General features: G+C 37.7%; 1 protein-coding gene across 12 annotated transcripts in view; it reads left to right on the top strand.

The window, feature by feature from the left end:
- Positions 1–21495, top strand: part of TEX15 (testis expressed 15, meiosis and synapsis associated) — a 79476-nt gene that overhangs the window by 37356 nt on the left and 20625 nt on the right. For all 12 annotated transcript variants that reach the window (XM_055567146.1, XM_055567148.1, XM_055567147.1 and 9 more), the window contains 3 exons: positions 3861–4026; positions 17443–17680; positions 20669–20815. In XM_055567146.1, coding sequence (XP_055423121.1) covers positions 3861–4026; positions 17443–17680; positions 20669–20815 — 551 coding nt within the window. The remainder of the gene's footprint in view (positions 1–3860; positions 4027–17442; positions 17681–20668; positions 20816–21495) is intronic.

Raw genomic sequence — 21495 nt, forward strand, 5'->3', positions numbered from 1 at the left:
GAATATGCTGTACTCAGTACACCAGCAAATTTGGAAAACCTGTGGCCACAGGACTGGAAAAGGTCAGTTTTCATTCCTGTCCCAAAGAAGGACAATGCCAAAGAATGCTCAAACTGCTGCACAGTTGAGCTCATTTCACGTATTAGCAAGGTAATGCTCAAAATCCTTCAAGCTAGGCTTCAATAGTACGTGACCAAGTACTTCCAGATATACAAACTGGATTTAGAAACGGCAGAGGAACCAGAGATCAAATTGCCAACATCCGTTGGATCATTGAAAAAGCAAGAGAATTCCAGAAAAACATCTCCTTCATTGACAACACTAAAGCCTTTGGCTGTGTTTATCACAACAAACTGTGCAAAATTCTTAAAAGTTGAGAATACTAGACCACCTTGCCCACCTCCTGAGAAGCCTGTATGCAGGTCAAGAGCAACAGTTAGGACTGGACATGGAACAACAGACTACTTCAGGATTGGGAAAGGAGGAGGTCAATGCTGTATATTTTCACCCTGTTTATTTAACTTATATGCAGAGTATATAATGCAGAATGCTGGGCTAGATGAATCATAAAGTGGAATCAACCAGAAAACAGGAAAAAGACATGAATAGTCATTTCACTAAAGAGAATGTATAGATTGGCAAATAAGCACAAAAATGATATTCAATATCTTGGCCATTAACAAAATGCTAATGAAAAGGGGCTCTCTTTATTCTTGTTTAAACAGCTGAAATAAGAATAGCAATACCAAAAGCTAGGAAGAATAGGAGAAGCCAGATCAGTCATGCAACCAATGGAAGCGTAAGATAGTTCGGCCACTTTTGGAAAAAGTTTGATGGTTTCTTGAAAAACTAAACATGCAACTACCGTATGACCCTGCTGTTGTACTACAAAGCATTTATCCCAGAGAAATGGATGCTTACGGCCACACTAAAACCTATATGGAAATGTTTATAGTAGCTTTATTTGTAGTAGCCAAAAATTGTTAATCACCCTGATTTCCATTGAGTAAATGCTTAAAGTACGATGCATCCATACCGTGGGATACTTAGCAAGTTAAAAAAAAAAGATTTACTGTATCAGCAGCTTGATTGAATCTCAGAAGCAATATGCTGAACTTAAAAAGCCAGTCTCCATAGGTTGTAAATATTAATTTAAATATAACAGAACTTTATAATATAAAGTTCCATTTATAAAACATTCTTGAAATGACAGCATAGAGATGGAGAACAGATTGGTAGTTCTAGGATTTAGAGGCAGAGAAGAGGAATAAGGTTATCAATATTACTATATATAAAGGAGTAGAATAAGAATGATCTTTGTGGTGATGGAACAGTTGTGTATCTTGATTATAGTGGTTGTTACATGAATCTACACGTGTGATAAAATTGCATAGAACTACCCCCACACACACAACTGCACATAAAACTAGTAAAATATTAATGAGGTCTGTGTATTATACCAATGTCATTTTTCTGGTTTTCATGTTTCATTATAGTCACATGAAGTGTTGACACTGGGGAGTTTGGGCGAAGGGTATAAATATAGAGCCGCTGTAAAAATGTCATATGATCTATATTCACGTCAACATAAGTTAAACATAAGCACACATGCACAAAGGCATATATCTTATGAAATGACCAAATTTTGTAATGAATTGTTACAAATATTAAAGTGCAAATTAAATGGAAAGGAGGTGAAGAATACGTTGTTTTTGAAAAACAGAGGTTTGTAGTATTTTGTATTAGTTTTGCCACTTTCTTATCCTGTTGATTATTAAATACAGAGGACCATTGTTTATGTTAGATTCATGTATATGGAAATTGCCTGAAGTTATATATATCACTGATCCTCATTATTCCATGTTTGCCATATTTTCAAACTCTCCTACTTGCTAAAATGTGTTTGTAACCTCAGCACCAGTACTCAGCACAGCACTTTCAGTCATTTTAGGCATATGCAGAATGGTGAAAAATTTGAGTCACTTGATGCACTTGTATCCAGATGAGACAGTGCTCTGCATCTTACTCCAGCTGTCATAATTAAGTGTCCATTTCATCACCTGCTTCGTGCTGTGTTGTTGCATTTTTATAAATGGCCTCCACCATGTAATGCTAAAATGCTGTCTAGTGTTCCTAAGCTCAAGAGGTCTATGATGTGCCCTACAGAGAAAATGCATGTTACATAAGCTACACTATAACATAAAATTACAGGACTGTTGGCTAAAAATATGGCACATTCAGAAAAAGGAAAACAAAATTCACCAACTTGTACATCAAACCTCTGCAGAAAATGTTGAAGGAACATTTGAGTACCTTTCCTGTGGAGAGAGTAGAATCTACATTTGTAGACTCATGAGATGACCACCAGTAAAAAGCTTGTGGGCAGCATTGTTGGAAGGTGAAAAGCCAAAGAGACATTTGATCATGGCACCAAGAGTCAGGAGAATGTTAAGCCCTTCTTGGCTAGAGCTTGCTGGCTCCCACGCTTCAGAAGGTGATAATGGATGCAGGCAGGTTCTGCAGAACAGGAGACTGGGGAAGAATTTCAAAGACACCTTCTAAGTGTTATACAGGAAAAGGTTATGTGGCAGGTTTCCAACCTGGATGAGACTGGCTCGTTTTACAGAGATGTTGGCAGGCAAGCTTACTGCACATGGCATTCCAGTAGTCAAAAGTGTCACCAGAGGCCCACAGGAACCTAACCCTGTATTTCTACTAAGATTAATATTAATAGTTCAATATTCACTGATTCAAGGTTGGCAGCAACTTTAATATACTGTAACTTCCACAAATAACAAGAATCAGCTGTATTCCCCAATTTCCTCTGGGTCCTATTCCTTAAGGGTTTTGATTCTTTAATGCATCTACTTAATATAACAATGCTTAAAACATTGCTCACTGTCCTCCAAAAGACTGTGCTTCTTACTCATGCCACTCTTGCCACAGTCAAGAGTTAACAAAGATATTCTGGTATTATTGAAGTCAAAATAACCAAATAGTTTACTAGTATATAGGTTGCCTTATTTGGGGGAAATACAACAAATGTTCATGACCTAACATGAGCTACAAGGTTTGTGTAACAATGTATGTTGTAGAGCCTGTACATCTTAAGTTGAAAATGAGTCACCTATATCAGATCAGATCAGATCAGTTCAGTCGCTCAGTCGTGTCCGACTCTTTGCAACCCCATGAATCGCAGCACGCCAGGCCTCCCTGTCCATCACCAACTCCTGGAGTTCACCCAGACTCACATCCATCGAGTCAGTGATGCCATCCAGCCATCTCATCCTCTGTCGTCCCCTTCTCCTCTTGCCCCCAATCCCTCTATATAGTATATCTGTGTCAGCTTTTAAGAACTCCCAGTAGGTAAGTGGAGTAAGACAAGGTTCCTATTTTCATTTATACCGGGTATAGGAAGTCTGTATTACTGTTATAAAGTCTTAAATATATATAAATGTCTCCAGATGTTAATGAAACTTCCAAGTACTTGGCTATTTTGTATCTTATACATATCTATAGTTGTCATTGTGCAGATGTACAACAATGTTATTTTATTTTATTTTTTATAACACCAAAAACATTTTGTATTGTGGTATAGCCGATTAGCAATGTTGTAGTTTCAGGTGAACAATGAAGGGTCTTAACCTTACATATACATGTATCCATTCATCCCCCAACCCCTCTCCCATCCAGGCTAGCACATAACATTGAGCAGAGTTTCATGGACTGTCCAATAGGTCTTTGTTGATTATCCATTTTAAATATAGCAGTGTGTACATGACCTTCCCAAAGACCCTAACTATCCTACAGTGATGTCATTTTAAATGCAAATAACCGCTTACCCTTTTCTTTATTTTTAGTTTACTTGTCACCTTGTTACACCAATACTAGAGAGTATAGTTTCATACATGATACTCTCAACGAGCGCCGGCTTGATGTAAGCTGTAACCTGCAGTCTTCGTGGCAGTTTGGGGATACAAAACTGATTCACAATGAGGGTCTAGAAAAAAATTTTACTTCTAAGAGGTAAGTTACTGTGACCTAAAGATGTTTGAGATTTTGCTTGCTTTTTCTGTGAGGTGTTTATACAAATTTTTTATTTCTGCCATTTGAGATTTTATAGGTGTTACCAAGAAAATAAGTACGGAAGTGTTTTATTCATTATTTTGTTGCCATCTCATAGCTTTTTGTAACAGTAAAGAGGTACATGTGAGATTTGATTAGTAAGTTTTTATACATTATTGTAGCCAGGTTTCAGACACACCCTTCTAATTTTTTAATCTTCGTAAATTTTTCAGAAGCATAACATCAACACGTTAATTAAACAGATATTTTGTAGATGCCTTGTGCCTCTTGCATAGTATAAAACAGCATTAAAGTATTTAGAATGTACCTTTTTTTCTTGATTCAATCCTTCAGAGACTGAGTCGATGTTTTAATCTGGCACAGTTGTATTTGGCTGTTTCCAGCTATTCCACTAGAGCCACAATTTCTGACACTTAACTCTTTTTTTTGTACTATACAAATATTTGTTAATCTTTATTTTTCAAATTAAATTTATTTATTTTAATTAGAGGCTAATTACTTTACAATATTGTTTTGGTTTTGCCATACATCAACATGAATCCGCCACGGGTGTACACGTGTTCCCAATCCTGAACACCCCTCCCTCCTCCCTCCCCATACCATCCCTGTGGGTCATCCCAGTGACACTTAACTCTTAAAAAGTACCCATTCTCCGACTTCTCTGGCGGTCCACTGGTTAAGACTCCATGCTCCTAGCACAGGGGGCACTGATTCGATCCCGGGTCGGGGATCTAGATCCCACATGCCGCATAGCAGGACCAAAAGAAAAAAAAGTACCCCTTCTGTTTTGAGGAAGGACACATTCCATTAGGTAATTTTGATAAGAAAAAATAACAGCACATGGGAAGTTCTCATTGTAAACATTTTGTATTTATAGGTACAGATCTTGTGTATCTTGTGTGAACACGGTTCAGCATTTTCATTTTCTGAACTTGCTTCCTTCACCATTTTGCATTTTAAGTTTGAACCTAACTGTAGCTTGATGGACTCACACTGAGAACTCGTTTTGGAATGTGTTTGATCTCTTTTTTGTTGTTGTAGAATCAGTTCCTCTTGACTCAAACATGCTGCCTCACTTGGTGTCAGTTTGGGAGAATGGGTAGAAATGACAGAATTAGTTGATGGCCTAGTCTTTCCTAAAAACCACACTTTTGAGCAAAAGTAGAATGGACTGACTATATGCTGCCCCCTCCAGATTGAAATAATGGTTTGATCAAAAATTAATTCTTGCATTGTTCCTTGATTTGAGTTATATTAGGCATTTTAATTTGTGTCCTTTTTCACAATGCCCCCTAATACTTCATTTCAACCATTTATTTCTCCCTGTTAACATTACAAAAGAGTTAAAACAACTCCCCAACAATACAAGACCTAACAGAACATTCTAAATGACTAATAGGTGTAGGATTTATGTATTTGCCCAATTAGATGAACTCATTTATATCCCATAGTATTTGATCCTCATTTTATATTGGTTTTGTCTGACTTTCTTACTACATTATGAGTTTTATCTTACTTGTTTTTGTGTCCATAGTATGGAACTGAGTCTGGCAACACAGTGAGCAATTAATTGTTAAATTAAGCTACATTTTAATGTCATCATTTTAAATGAGTGATGCTAGAAGGGCATAGGTTTTTGAAAAAAAGGAAATACCAGAATGGTTAGCAGAAGAGAAAAATAGGATAGACAGATAAAAAGAGAAAGTGTTAATAACATTGACTGCCTCTAGCTTTTCTTTTTGTTGTTCCCCTTAGAGGAGTTTATAATTTCTGGTCTTATCAAAAGCAAATAGTTCCAAAAATGCACCAGTCTCCATTTCTCATCCACATTGCATCTACTACTACTTAAGTGTGAAATCAGCAGAAACACGTTAATCATCTAAATATATGTGTATTCAGTCACTCATTGGGCATTTCAGTGCCTACTGTGTCAGAAAATGTATGTAATGCAGTTCAGTTCAGTTCAGTCGCTCAGTTGTGTCTGACTCTTTGTGACCCCATGGACTGCAGCACACCAGGCCTCCCTGTCCATCACCAACTCCCAGAGCTTACTCAAACTCATGTCCATTGAGTTGGTTATGCCATCCAACCATCTCATCCTCTGTTGTCCCCTTCTCCTCCTGCCTTTAATCTTTCTTAGCATCAGGGTCTTTTCAAATGAGTCAGTTCTTCATTTTATCACCCTCAGAGAAAAATGAATGTTTTCTCCTCAACCTTAGAGAGTTTATATTCCAGTAGAGAAGACATACAGCTAAATGTAAAATCATATGGTATAATAAAGATGTAGGTGCATAGATGTGGGATTGAGCATTCTTCCTAAGAGTCTTGAGAGGTGTTTTGAAGAGATAAGAGCTTTAGCTGGTCTCAGTGGATAATAGAGAACTGAATTCAGTTCTTCTTAAGTATATTGCCCTATTTGTATCAGTTTGACGCTTTTTTGTTTTAAGATAACTCCAAATTTATGTGAAAGGATATCATTTTAAAGATCGTCAATACCTATCTTGACACTGAGGTTGAATTTGTACTCAGCATCTCAGTTTACAGACCACCCCAGATGAGTAGACTGAACCATCCATGCTTAATTTCATTTACTATATCAATGATTGGTTCCAAGATGAAGTAAAACTAAATCAGTTTGGGCCAGTGACACCCCGGAAAAAGGGGTAAATCCTCTATGTCCATTTTGGGAGGATCAGTTCCTGGAGGTTTACTGTGTTCCTTGGGTGGAGTCTTGTTTCCCTGACTCTCCACAGTCCTGTATCCTTGCTTAGGTGTCTGCATGCTAAAGAAAATACTTTATGCTAAGAAAAGACCTATTCCCCTGCGGGTGGGGCCATGCTGAAGATTGCTGCGACACTGGGTTAATGGTGCAGGGTTCCCAGTGAAGGGGCGTGTGGAGCTCCATGTCTCGGGGATTGTGGTGTAACTCATTGGATTAAGCCATTGGGATCCACAACATTGACAACTGTGTGATCTTTGGAAAGCACTGCCAGGCATCTGCAGAGGCTCCAAGGACTGTTGGGGTGCTCAGTGGCACCTCCTTGTAAACGAGGGAGAGCACCAGAGCAAGCAGCAGTAGTCGGCCAAGCTGCTTGGTGTCCACACTCTCGGCCATGCAGGCCAGGTACAGGTACCTGTGTGGTGACAGAGCTGGTTATAAACACACAGGTAGCCCTGGGGCCACAGCTGATACCAAGGCAAGTGCCAGTGGCAGGTGTGCTGACGTCTGGGGGGGTCCTGGCTGTTGGTGTGCAGCACTATGACTACTGGATCTTGCCACAGACACATAGCTGAGGAGGCCAGTGATGGGGACCAGAGGTATCCAGCTATATAGCTGGAGGGGCTAGCTTCAGGGAGCTTAGAGGTGCAGGCCAGTGACTCAAGACAGGGCTGGATCTGAGCCCACATGCTCCTGGAGGGCCCTGGCTTTCAGCAGGGTCTCACCATGGTGCTCACATAGCAATTTAGGTTGGTGACAGGTGTAAGTACACACTTGGAGGGACTAGTTCCAGGCACCTATGTGATTGTGGGTGTCAGTTCAGGGTGGTGTGTTGCACTTCTGCAGTAGAAGAGGCACAGACTGGCTGATAATCGGGGATCCAAGAGAGGAGAGGGTGGGGAGGGACTCGGGAGACAGGCATCAGCAAATGAGAATACTTGTGGACAGAACCTGGTGAAATTTGCAGGGGTCCAGGCAAATCTGTGCTGGCTTTTGGTTTGTTTGGTGGTGAAAGTTGTCAGGGTCATTTGTAGAGCAGGTCACTGGGAAATGCAGTCTCTTGCTGTGTGGCTGCTGGGTAGTCCCTGCCTTTCTTCTCATTCCTAGCATCAGTATATGCCCTGGCTTTGCCAGTATATTCAGTTCAGTTCAGTTGCTCAGTTGTGTACAACACTTTGCAACTCATGGTCTGCAGCATGCCAGGATTCCCTGTCCATCACCAACTCCCAGAGCTTTGCTCAAACTCATGTCCGTTGAGTCGGTGATGCCATCCAACCATCTCATCCTCTGTCGTCCCCTTCTCCTCCTGCCTTCAATCTTTCCCAGCATCAGGGTCTTTTCCAATGAGTCAGTTCTTTGCATAGGTGACCAAAATATTGGAGCTTGATCTTCAGCATCAGTCCTACCAATAAATATTCAGGACTGATTTCCTTTAGGATTGACTGATTTGATCTCCTTGCTGTCCAAGGGTCTCTCAAGAGTCTTCTCCAACACCACAGTTCAAAAGCATCAATTCTTCAGCACTCAGCTTTCTTTATGGTCCAACTGTCACATCCACACATGACTACTGGAAAAGCCATAGCTTTAACTAGATAGACCTTTGTCGGCAAAGTAACGTCTCTGCTTTTTAATATGCTGTCTAGGTTGGTCACAACTTTTCTTCCAAGGAGCAAGTGTCCTTTAATTTCATGGCTGCAGTCACCATCTGCAGTGATTTTGGAGCCTAAGAAAGTAAAATCTGTCACTGTTTCCACTGTTTCCCCATCTATTTGTAATAAAGTGATGGGACTGGATGCCATGATCTTCGTTTGCTGAATGTTGAGTCTTAAGCCAGATTTTTCACTCTCCTCTTTACTTTGATTAAGAGGCTCTTTAGTTCCTCTTTGCTTTCTGCCAAAAGGGTGGTATCATCTGCATATCTGAGATTATTGATATTTCTCCTGGCAATCTTGATTCCAGCTTGTGCTTCATCCAGCCCAGTGTTTCTCATGATGTACTCTGAATGTTAGTTAAATAAGCAGGGTGACAATATACAGCCTTGACATACTCCTTTCCCATTTGGAACCAGTCCGTTGTTGCATGTCCACTTTTAACTGTTGCTTCTTGACTTGCATACAGATTTCTCAGGAGGCAGGTGGTCTGGTATTCCCATCTCTTTAAGAATTTGCCACAATTTCTTGTGATCCACACAGTCAAAGGCTTTGGCATAATCAGTAAAGCAGAAGTAGATGTTTTTCTGGAACTCTCTTGCTTTTTTGATGATCCAACGGATGTTGGCAATTTGATCTCTGGTTCCTCTCCCTTTTCTAAATCCAGCTTGAACATCTGGAAGTTCTTGGTTCATGTACTGTTGAAGCTTTGCTTGGAGAATTTTCAGCTTTACTTTGCTAGTATGTGAGACGAGTGCAATTGTGCAGTAGTTTGAACATTCTTTAGCATTGCCTTTCTTTAGGATTGGAATGAAAATTGACCTTTTCCAGTCCTGTGGCCACTGCTGAGTTTTCCAAATTTGCTGGCATATTGAGTGCAGCACTTCCACAGCATCATCCTTTAGGATTTGAAATAGCTCAACTGGAATTCCATCACCTCCACTAGCTTTGTTCATAGTAATGCTTGCTAAGGCCCACTTGGCTTTGCACTCCAGGATGTCTGGCTCTAGGTGAGTGATCACACTGTCGTGATTATCTTGGTTGTGAAGATCTTTTTTGTACACTTCTTCTGTATATTCTTGCCACCTCTTCTTAATATCTTCTGCTTCTGTTAGGTCCATACTGTTTCTGTCCTTTACCGTGCCCATCTTTGCATGAAATGTTCCTTTGGTATCTCTAATTTTCTTGAAGAGATCTCTAGTCTTTCCCATTCTTTTGTTTTCCTCTATTTCTTTGCATTGTTCACTGAGGAAAGCTTTCTTATCTCTCCTCGCTATTTGAAACTCTGCTTTCAAATGGGTATATCTTTCCTTTTCTCCTTTGCCTTTCCCTTCTCTTCTTTTCACAGCTATTTGTAAGGCCTTCTCAGACAACCATTTTGCGTTTTTGCATTTCTTTTTCTTGGGGTTAGTCTTGATCACTGCCTCCTGTTCAGTGTCATGAATCTCTGTCCATAGTTCTTCAGGCACTTTATCAGATCTAATCCCTTGAGTCTATTTGTCACTTCCACTGAATAATCATAAGGGATTTGATGTAGGTCATACCTGAATGCTCTAGTGGTTTTCCCTACTTTCTTCAGTTTAAGTCTGAATTTTGCAATAAGGAGTTCCTGATTTGAGCCACAGTCAGCTCTTGGTCTTGCTTTTGCTGCCTGTATAGAGCTTCTCCATCTTTGTCTGTAAAGAATATAATCAGTCTGATTTTAGTTTTAACTATCTGGTGATGTCCATGTCTGGAGTCTCCTCTTGAGTTGTTGGAAGAGGGTGTTTGCTATGACCAGTGTGTTCTCTTGGCAAAGCTCTGTTAGCCTTTGCTCTTCTTCATTTTGTACTCCAAGGCCAAATTTGCCTGTTACTCCAGGTATCTCATGACTTCCTACTTTTGCATTCCAGTCCTCTATGATGAAAAGGACATCTTGTTTTGGATGTTAGTTCTTGAAGGTCTTGGGTCTTCATAGAACCGTTCAACTTCAGCTTCTTCAGCATTACTGGTTGGAGCATAGACTTTGATTATTATGATATTGAATAGTTTGCCTTGGAAAAGAATGGAGAATATTTTGTCTTTTTTGAGATTGCACCCAAGTACTGCATTTCGGACTCTTGTTGACTATGAGGGATACTCCACTTCTTCTAAGGGATTCTTGCCCACAGTAGTAGATGTAATGATCATCTGAATTAAGTTCACCCATTTTAGTCCATTTTATTTGGGGCTGTAATAGAAGTGGGTCCTTCATGCCATGCCTTGAAAGGCTGGGAAGCTGGTCACAGACCCCCCCCCTTCACTTTCCAAGGAAGGGGAATGATTTTCTACCCAGGGAGTTCCTTCTTGGTTCTGAACAATGCCAGCTGGAAGGGATGGGATGACACAGGCAATTTGAAGCTGTTTGTTCTTCTTCTTTGTGCTGCTGCTGCTACTGCTGCTAAGTCACTTCAGTTGTGTTCAACTCTGTGCAACCCCATGGACCGCAGCCTACTAGGCTCCTCCATCCATGGGATTTTCCAGGCAAGAGTACTGGAGTGGGGTGGCATTGCCTTCTCCATTTCTTTGTGCAGTTATTCTCAAATTTTTTGTGCCCCTCACTGTGTTTCTGAAGTGCTGTCGGCAGCCTTTCCAGAGCTGTTTTTGTTCATGGATAGTTAATTGCTGCTTTTTGTGAAGGGCCACAGGCTAGGGTCTCCTATTCCATCTTTGTGACATCACTGCTCAAATCTAAACTTTCCTTCCTATTCAAATTTTGTTGAATCCTAGTTTTATCTTAGCCATCTATGCTTCATTTCACGTGTTGCTCTTCTGCCAGCTGAACAGTGATCATCATCACCCACAATCTGTTGGACTTGAAAACAATTACGTTCCCTTCCAAACTCTCCAAAGCAAATAACTTTATTTCCTTTAACTATTATCTAAAAAACATACCTTTGAATTGAATACTTTCATGCTCTCCATGTCGCCCCAGAGAATTAAATACAGAGTTGCTGAATAGTGTTCTTTTGTTTCCAGTTTAACTGTGGGAAAGATGTTACTTCCTGTGTTTCATTTATTAAACAAAAAAATGATTCATCACCTGTTAGATACAGTTATCTTGGAACCTACTCTGTTTAATGTAATTAACTATGACATAACCATTCTGAGTCACTTACACCTTGTATTCTGTTGCAGTTGGTTTTAATGGATACACATCGTGGTAGCACAAAACTCATTATAAGCTCATCATCTTCCAAAAGATATCAAGACTAATTGTGTTTCTACCACTCATCCACTGTGTTTTGTTAACTTATATAATTTCTCATCAATTTGAGTTTTTTAAGTCTTCTACACTTATAGTCCCAGACCACATTTTTATTTTTTAAATCATATTTAGTCCTACATATATCCCTTGGTATCCACAGGGGATTGGTTCCAGGACTCGCCCCAGATACCAAAATCTGCAGATACTCAGGTCCCATAGTTGTTCCTCCATATCCACAAGTGCTGCATCTGCAGATTTCAACCAGTCATGGATTGTAAATTAAGTTTGCAGTCCTTGGTTGGTTGATTGCATGATTGCAGAATCAACCGATACTGAGACCCAATTGTATATTTATTGAAGATCTGTGTATAAGTGGACCTGTGCAGTTCAAACCCATGTTGTTCAAGGGTCAGGTGTTTTTGCTTAATGATGAATAAAATTTTGATTAAAAAAATAATGACGAGTCTGCAACCAAGAGTTTATCCATAAATAGAGCATTTCAGTGCTGGATTGATTTTGAACTTTCCATTCTAGAGCTTAAAGTATGGATAAGATTCAGAGTCTCACAGATTATAACCCTTATTCCTTAGTATTGATGCACAAGAACATGAGAGGACATTTCTGGAAAATTATTCATAACACTTTTTTATATTTAATAAATACTAGTACTCTTGCCTGGAAAATCCCATGGGCAGAGGAGCCTGGTGGGCTGCAGTCTGTGGGGTCGCTAAGAGTTGGACACGACTGAGAGACTTCACTTTCACTTTTCACTTTCATGCTTTGGAGAAGGAAATGGCAGCCCACTCCAGTGTTCTTGCCTGGAGATCCCAGGGACAGCGGAGCCTGATGGGCTGCCATCTATGGGGTCACACAGAGTTGGACACAACTGACACGACTTAGCAGCAGCAGCAGCAACAGCAGCAGCAGCAGCAGTATCCTGTTAGTATGTAATTTGTATTGCTATCTCTTGGTAATAGAGCACTCTGTGTAGTAGATCTTAATATTGTTATCTGATTACATGGTACTATGAACACAAAAGACCCTATTGTCTCTGAAACGGTAGTGTTGAGACTCAGAGCTTCTGTCATATAACAATCTGACATAGATCCTAGTCTCTGAATAACTTTGAAAAGGCAACCTTTTAAAAATCTTTTTAGACCTAGAAATAGTTTGGAAGGGTAATTTTTAATTGGTCATTTTTATTTTGTAAGTCATACTTAGTCCTACATTTACTTTCAAGTGTAATTCTGAACATACGTTGGAAACTATGAAGTTTTTAAACAGTTTTGTTACCAGCATAACCTCCAGGAAATACTTTCTACTTTAATAGTTTTAAGGGTTTTTGGAAGCCCTGGATCATATCTTGTTTAAGTTGTATTTTTTCCATTCTACTCAGCCCCTTAACAGGATATAATGTGTAGCCAATAATATGACTAGGTAAGACAAAGAATTATTTGGCCCAAAATGTCAACAGTGACAGTGCTCTAGGGTTAGCATTATAGCATGCCTTGCGGTGTCACAGGTTCAGCCCCAGACCACAATAAAGATGATCACACAAATTCTTTGGCTTCCCAATGCATATAAAGTTATGTTTACACTATAATGTAGTCTATTAAGAATGCAATAGTATTAATAATGTACATACCTTAATTTTAAAATTCATTATTGCTAAAAAAAAAATACTAACCATTGTCAGAGCCTTCAGTGAGTCATAGTAGTAATATCAAAGACCACTGATGACAGATCACCATACATGCAAAATATAATAAAATATATATGTAAATATACTACTATAATATATTATATACTATACTATATATATATACTATATTATAATATATATGGTAATATATACACAAATGTAATGATAATGAAGAAGTGTGAAATATTGTGAGAATTACCCAAATGTTACACAGGGAACAAAGTGAACAAATGATGTTGGCAAAAGAGTGCTAATAGGCTTGGTAAGGTTGCCACAAACCTTTAATTCATAAAAAGATGTGGTATCTGTGAAGCACAATGCAGTGAAGCACAGTAAGACAGGGTGTTTCTGTGTACCTCTTTATCACAATACACCTTCACATAAAGTGATTCACGTGGGGTATAAGAACCTAACTTACTGTGATTTCCTTTTTCCCGTCCGTTCTTTGTCCTATTGTTGTCGGAGTTCTTCCAGAAATTGCTCAGAAATTAATGTTTTTCTAAAACCTAAGATTTATCAGGAGACATGTAAGGTGGTCTGGTATTCCCATCTCTTTAAGAATTTGCCACAATTTCTTGTGATCCACACAGTCAAAGCTTTTGGCATAGTCAATAAAGCAGAAGTAGATGTTTTTCAGGAACTCTCTTGCCTTTTCTATGATCCAGTGGATGTTGGCAATTTGATCTCTGGTTCCTCTCCCTTTTCTAAATCCAGCTTGAACATCTGGAAGTTCTTGGTTCATGTACTGTTGAAGCCTTATTGGGAGAATTTTGAGCATTACTTTGCTAGCATGTGAGATGAGTGCAATTGTGCAGTAGTTTGAACATTCTTTAGCATTGCCTTTCTTTGGGATTGGAATGAAAATTGACCTTTTCCAGTCCTGTGGCCACTGCTGAGTTTTACAAATTTGCTGGCATATTGAGTGCAGCACTTTCACAGCATCATCCTTTAGGATTTGAAATAGCTCAACTGGAATTCCATCACCTCAACTAGCTTTGTTCATAGCGATGCTTCCTAAGACCCAATTGACTTCGCACTCCAGGATGTCTGGCTGTAGGTGAGTGATGACACCATCGTGGTTATCTGGGTCATGAAGATCTTTTCTGTATAGTTCTTCTGTGTATTCTTGCCACCTCTTCTTAATATTTTCAGCTTCTGTTAGGTCCATACCATTTCTGTCCTTGATTGAGCCCATCTTTGCATGAAATGTTCCCTTGGTATCTCTCATTTTCTTGAAGAGATCTCTAGTCTTTCCCATTCTTTTGTTTTCCTCTATTTCTTTGCATTGTTCACTGAGGAAGGCTTTCTCATCTCTCCTTGCTATTCTTCGGAACTCTGCATTCAAATGGATATCTTTCCATTTCTCCTTTGCCTCTCACTTCTCTTCTTTTCACAGCTATTTGTAAGGCCTTCTCAGACAACCATTTTGTGTTTTTGCATTTCTTTTTCTTGGGGATGTTCTTGATCACTGCCTTCTGTACAATGTCATGAATCTCTGTCCATAGTTCTTCAGGCACTTTATCAGATCTTCTGTTTGTCACTTCCACTGAATAATTGTAAGGGATTTGATTTAGACCATTGATACCTGAATGTTCTAGTGGTTTTCCCTACTTTTTTCAGTTTACGTCTGAATTTTGCATTAAGGAGCTCATGATCTGAGCCACAGTCAGCTCTTGGTCTTGCTTTTGCTGCCTGTATAGAGCTTCTCCATCTTTGGCTGTAAAGAATATAATTAATCTGATTTTGGTATTGACCATCTGGTGATGTCCATGTGTGCAGTCTTCTCTTGTGTTGTTGGAAGAGGGTGTTTGCTATGACCAATGTGTTCTCTTGGCAAAGCTCTGTTAGCCTTTGCCCTTCTTCATTTTGTACTCCAAGGCCAAATTTGCCTGTTACTCCAGGTATCTCTTGACTTCCTACTTTTACATTCCAGTCCCCTGTGATGAAAAGGACATCTTTTTTGGGTGTTAGTTCTAGAAGATCTTGTAGGTCTTCACAGAACCATTCAACCTCAGCTTCTTCAGCATTACTGGTCGGGGCATAGACTTGGATTACTGTGATATTGAATGGTTTGCATTGGAAATGAACAGAGATCATTCTGTTGTTTTTGAGATTGCGTCCAAGTACAGCATTTCACTGTTGTTGACTGAGTGCTACTCCATTTCTTCTAAGGGATTCTTGCCCACAGTAGGAGATATAATGGTCATCTGAATTAAGTTCGCCCATTCCAGTCCATTTTAGTTCACTGACTCCTAAAATGTCGATGCTCACTCTTGCTGTCTCCTGTTTGACCACTTCCAATTTACCCTGATTCATGGACCTAACATTCCAGGTGTATCACAACAAAGTGGAAAATACTTAGAGAGATGGGAATACCAGTCTACCTTACCTGTGTCCTGAGAAATCTGTGTGCAGGTCAAGAAGCAATAGTTAGAACTGGACATGAAACAACAGACTGGTTCCAAATTGGGAAAGGAGTATGTCAAGGCTGTATATTGTCATCCTGCTTATTTAACTTATATACAGAATACATCATAAGAAATGCCAGACTGGATGAAGCACAAGCTGGAATCAAGATTGCTGGGAGAAATGTCAGTAACACAGATGACACCACCTATATGGCAGAAAGCAAAGAAGTTCTAAAGAACCTCTTGATGAAAGTGAAAGAGGAGAGTGAAAAAGCTGGCTTAAAACTCAACATTCAGAAAACTAAGATCATGGCATCCAGTCCCATCAGTTCTTTGCAAATAGATGGGAAACAATGGCAACAGTGAGAGATTTTATTCTGGGGGGCTCCAAAATCACTGCAGATGGTGACTGCTGCCATGAAGTTAAAAGACACTTGCTCCTTGGTGAAAAGCTATGACCAACCTAGACAGCATATTAAAAAGCAGAGACATTACTTTGCCAACAAAGGTCCGTCTTGTCAAAGCTATGGTTTTTCCAGTAGTCACGTATGGATGTGAGTGTTGGACCATAAAGAAATCTGAGGGCCGAAGAATTAATGCTTTTGACCTTTGATGTTGGAGAAGACTCTTGAGAGTCCCGTGGACTGCAAGGAGATCAAATCAGTCAATCCTAAAGGAAATCAGTCCTGAATGTTCATTGGAAGGACTGATCCTGAAGCTGAAGCTCCAGTGCTTTGGCCACCTGAAGCAAAGAACCTTTTGGAAAAGACCCTGATGCTGGAAAAGATTGAAGGCAGGAGGAGAAGGGGATGACAGAGGATGAGATGGTTGGATGGAATCACTGACTCATTGGACATGAGTCTGAGCAAGCTCTGGGAGTTGGTGATGGCCAGGGAAGCCTGGAGTGCTGCAGTCCATGGAATCACAAAATCAGTCATACACGACTGATTGACTGAACTGAACTTAGATCGTAAGAAAAACCAGTAGAGAAAGTAGGAAAACAGAAAGAAGTATTTCAGTTCTTCTGTTAAGAATATACCTTAACAATCAAGCATAGAGATCTTAGTGGTTTATAGAGCCTGACATCAGGGTGAAAACATGAGCAGGAAATAACAACAGTGGAGTTGAAAGTTAAGGTGACATCTCTGGGAAAAGAGAAGTGGTCATGATCTCATCGGTGAGTCTTGCTTGTAATTGTTGCTGTGCGTTTTGTTGCCATGGCTGTCTACTGTTAAAGGTGAATTATTCTTGCATATAAATATTAATATTTGTGAGTGGTGTCCCAGGAAATAATAAATATTAGTAGCATGTGGTGTTCAAGAGGAGTTTTCCTTTGATTGGTATACACATTACTTTCTGGATTCTACAGCTTCTCCACTGCTGATGATCTTTTGGAATTACGGCTCTGTCCTAGTGACTGAGCCACGCTTGAATCACCTGGTGTCGCAGTTGCTACTGTGACTACTGCTGAGCCCGCCATGTAGAACTCCTTACCTAATACACCAGTGTTTCAGTAGTTCTTGTGGAATGTAGGTGAGATTTCAGGAGTTTAGATTATAGATTTTGTTTTCTGTCTTTAGCAAGCTTGAAGTATTTGTCTTCTTGAAAATTCTGTTGATGTTCTCATTTAACTATTCACTGTTTTGCTTTAGGTCAGAGATGCGTGAGATTGGAAGGCATGGCAGAGAACTTGAAGAACATTTCTGCTTTTTAGCACTTCGTCAGAAGGATGTGGCTGAGATATACCACAATGGAATAAGTACCAAAGCATCTTCATTGAAGATACTAGGAAACCCTCTTCTTGGAATTTATATATTTAGACATGTTGATGTTGCCTTGAATTATGCTCATAGTAGAAGCATTAATGTAGAAAGTATTATCATGTTTAAGGTTGGTAGCATGAAAGAACTAATATATTCAGTTTGCTTTAATTGACCTAAACATTATTTTACTTTCAATATGAATTATTGTTTTAAACTCACATTGTATAAAATAAATAATAGTTATCATCATCATCACCATTTGAAATTTTCCCCTATTTTTGACTCTAGTGGATATGCAGCATAAAATCTTCAAGTAAGAAAAGGCAGGCTTTATCATCTTGGTTTCCTAATGTATATTTTTTCCGTTCTAATTGACTTTATTCTCTTTCTCTCTCTCTTTTCTTCAGACTATAATTAATATCAGTGTTTTCAGTGTCTTTTTCCAGAACATTGGTATTAATAATTCTGGTTTAGCTAAAGTTACTAAACTCCTACTATTTATTTTAATTAACAGTGTTAGACAATATTAATTACTTTGTTTTGATAATTTTACTATCTTATATAAGATGTTAGCATTAGGAAAACTGGGTTAGAAGTATATAGACCTCTGAATTGTTTTGTAACTTTTTTGAAAGTCTGAAGTTATTCAAAATTGAGAAAAAAAAATCAGTCTTACAGTCGAATTGTAAGCATCAACAGACACAAGTAGGCTAAGATACACTTTCTGGTTAATTGCAGCTTTGCCAAGACTACTAAAATCACAGTAGGTAGAAAAGACCCTCAGTTATGTAACTTAGGATGTGTATACATCCACATAAAACCAATGGTTCATTTGGTATTATTTGGTTATTTTTAGATCTTGGGTATTATCAAAGTCATAAAGTGTAATTTTATTAAAATACTGATTTTAGGAAATTTGGAACATACTCAGAAGCTCCGAAAAGCCCATTGATAATGATAGTTAATCTATACTTCGTCTTTTGCTCATATACATGGATATGCATTGTACAATGGTCATTAAAATACTTTACTTACTACTTTTATACTATATAACTTTTTTATTGATTATAAAAACATTTTCCATACCATTCAATATTTTTTGTAATATCATTTTGAATGACTATATAATATTCCACTGTACAGCACTACCATAAATTTGTTACCAAATTTTTCAGTGTTGGGATATAAATTACTTTTGCTTTGTTTTGTACTTTCAAGTAGTACTTGGATTATTCATGTAGGTACATTTTACGCACACCTGTGATTATTTGCTAAGAATTAATTGATTAATTCTTACGTGTCAAGTTAGGAGTCACAGGTATGTGTACACTTTCCCAGCTTTTGCTATGTAATGCCCAGTTGTCCTGAGAAAGGTTATACTAACTGCCATTCCTATGCAAAGCATGGGAAATGTTTATTAGCTCTTATCTTTACTATCTCTGTGTATTATATTTTTTAAAAAACATTTGCCAGTCTAATATGTGATAGTTTCTCATTGTTCAGTTTTTTCTTTTTCATAGTTATTGCCGAGCTTAACATTCTGCATGTATTCACTGATAATGAGTGAATTGCATATTAATAACTTTTGCTAGATTTTTGTTTTTTCTATTTTTTCTAATTGATTCATCAGCATTGTCAATTCATTAAAGTGAATCGTGAGAGCTAGGGTTTTCATTGTATAATGTTTTATCACTTAGTGCTTTCTTTTTTAAAATAAAAAAGTTTTTTTTAAGTTTTTAATAAACTTTTAATTTTGGAACAAATTTAAATTTACAGAAAAGTTATTAAGATAGTACAGACAGTTCCTGTATACAGTTTTCCCTAATGTTACCATTTCACCTAACTATTTCAACTCTGTTAAAACTAAGAGTCTAATAGTATATATATCAATTATATCTCAATTAAAAAAAAATAATAAAATGAAAGAAATCAGCATTGGTACAGTACTGTCTGCTACAAATTTTTGGTTTCTGCCAGTTTTTCTACTAATGTTTTTCCTCTTCCGGTGTCCAAGTACAGAGGACCACACTACATTTAGTATTGTTTTTAACTTTGAATGAATTATTAGCACATGAAAAAATAAAAGTAATAGAATTGCTGATGTAAAATTTGTACATGTTTTCATATTAACTGCACTTTTCCCCACCTTTTATCACTTAATGGTTCATAGTCTTTAAAATTTTTATACTCATTTTTTTTCTTTAAATTTAAATTTATTTATTTTAATTAGAGGCTAATTACTTTACAGTATTGTATTGGTTTTGCCATACATCAACATGAATCCGCCACAGGTGTACACGTGTTCCCAATCCTGAAAATTGCCTTAAAATTGTTGTATTGTTTTCTGCGATACAATTTGATCATTTTTTTGTGATGTACAGAAGTTTTGGACTATTTACAAAGAAGCACGGTTTCGGTTTGTGGGTTTTGGCAATATGGTTAGAAAAGAATTCTCTTTGAGAGTAGATAAATATTTGTATTTCTCTCTAAGTGTTTACATTACTTAAATATTTAATTTATTTGGTATTTATTTTGGTTTATAGATTAAGAGACAAATTTAATGTTTTTCAGGTCCACACCGTTTAGTGAATAATCCGGTTTTGCTTCATCTGTTTCAAATGATGCTTTTAATATTATGCTGTATTTTTATAGCTGCTTGGACTTATCTGGACTTTTTACTTCGTACAATTTTTTCCATATCTTTTTTGTGGTAGTATTCTTTTAAAAAGTGGTAGTATTCTTTTAAAAAGTACTTAATATCTGGAAGTACATGTCACTTTTCCTGTTCCATCATTATTTCTGATTCAAATATTTTTTTCAAAAATTTTGTAGGTTATTCTTGTTTCATCTTCCAGGGAAGTTTTTAAACTAAAACTCATTTCTGTAAATGGATTTTCTGAAATTTTTGTTAAATTTTGTTACTATAGTCTTAGAGTTCGACTTAGGGAGGAATTGACATAATTCTAATAAGTCATCCCATTCATCTGGGACATGAATTATCTCCCCATTCTAATCTCTTTCCTTAAAATAGGAGCTAGTTTTACTTTCCTGGTATGAGAGTTTAAAATGTCCTGGTATATCTTTATTGACTTTCTTTTTACCTTTTCTTCCCCAGGTTCTTTTTGGGAAAGTGAAGAAAATTCAGCCTTCACTAGATAAAAGCAAAGTTTCTTTGGATCCTTCTCCTAATTTTGACTGCCATATGTCAAGAAATACACCTTCTTTGAAGGATACCATTGAACTACAAGCCTACAGTTCAGCAGTATGTTAACTTTTTGATTCACTTGACTATTTGAAAGTCACTGGCCTCACATTGTATGATACAACTCTTAAAACAACTGTCCAAAATATTAAGTGGAAATCTCTTACTTCATTCATATTTGTTTAGGTCATGTAATACAACCTGAATACCAAATAAGCCAATAAGATGACAAGGTAACACAAAGAATATCTGCTTCACAGATACTGCATTTTTTTTTATGAATTAAAGGTTTGTGGCAACTTTGCCAAGTCTGTTGGCACCCTTTTTCTGTGTAATATGATCTAAGTAAATAGTTAAAGCTGATTTAATATTTGTGATCTGAAAACATTAGTAAAGAAGCTTCTAGATTTGCATTTAATTTTGTTCCAAGTAGCTACTTTTATTTAAATGTTTCATAGATTAATGCCTAACTTGCAAAAGAAAGATACTTTGAAATAACCTTATTGATCCTTTGTACTTTGTAAAAGGAGAAAAGGCTTATGTTTTAGTCATTAGATAGTAGACTAATTATTAAATAGTAATTTTCTGTCATATCTAAAAGAGACACTTTTCTAACCTTTTAACCTTTTATAGACTTTTAACCTTTTATAGATGATTAAATTATAAATATCATTATATATAATCATATATTTATGACTAAATGAGGATATTTTAGAAGTATCCCACATCGGAGAAGGCAA

This window comes from Bubalus kerabau, chromosome 2, assembly GCF_029407905.1.
Source record: "Bubalus kerabau isolate K-KA32 ecotype Philippines breed swamp buffalo chromosome 2, PCC_UOA_SB_1v2, whole genome shotgun sequence".
NCBI classification, from domain to species: Eukaryota; Metazoa; Chordata; class Mammalia; order Artiodactyla; family Bovidae; genus Bubalus; species Bubalus kerabau.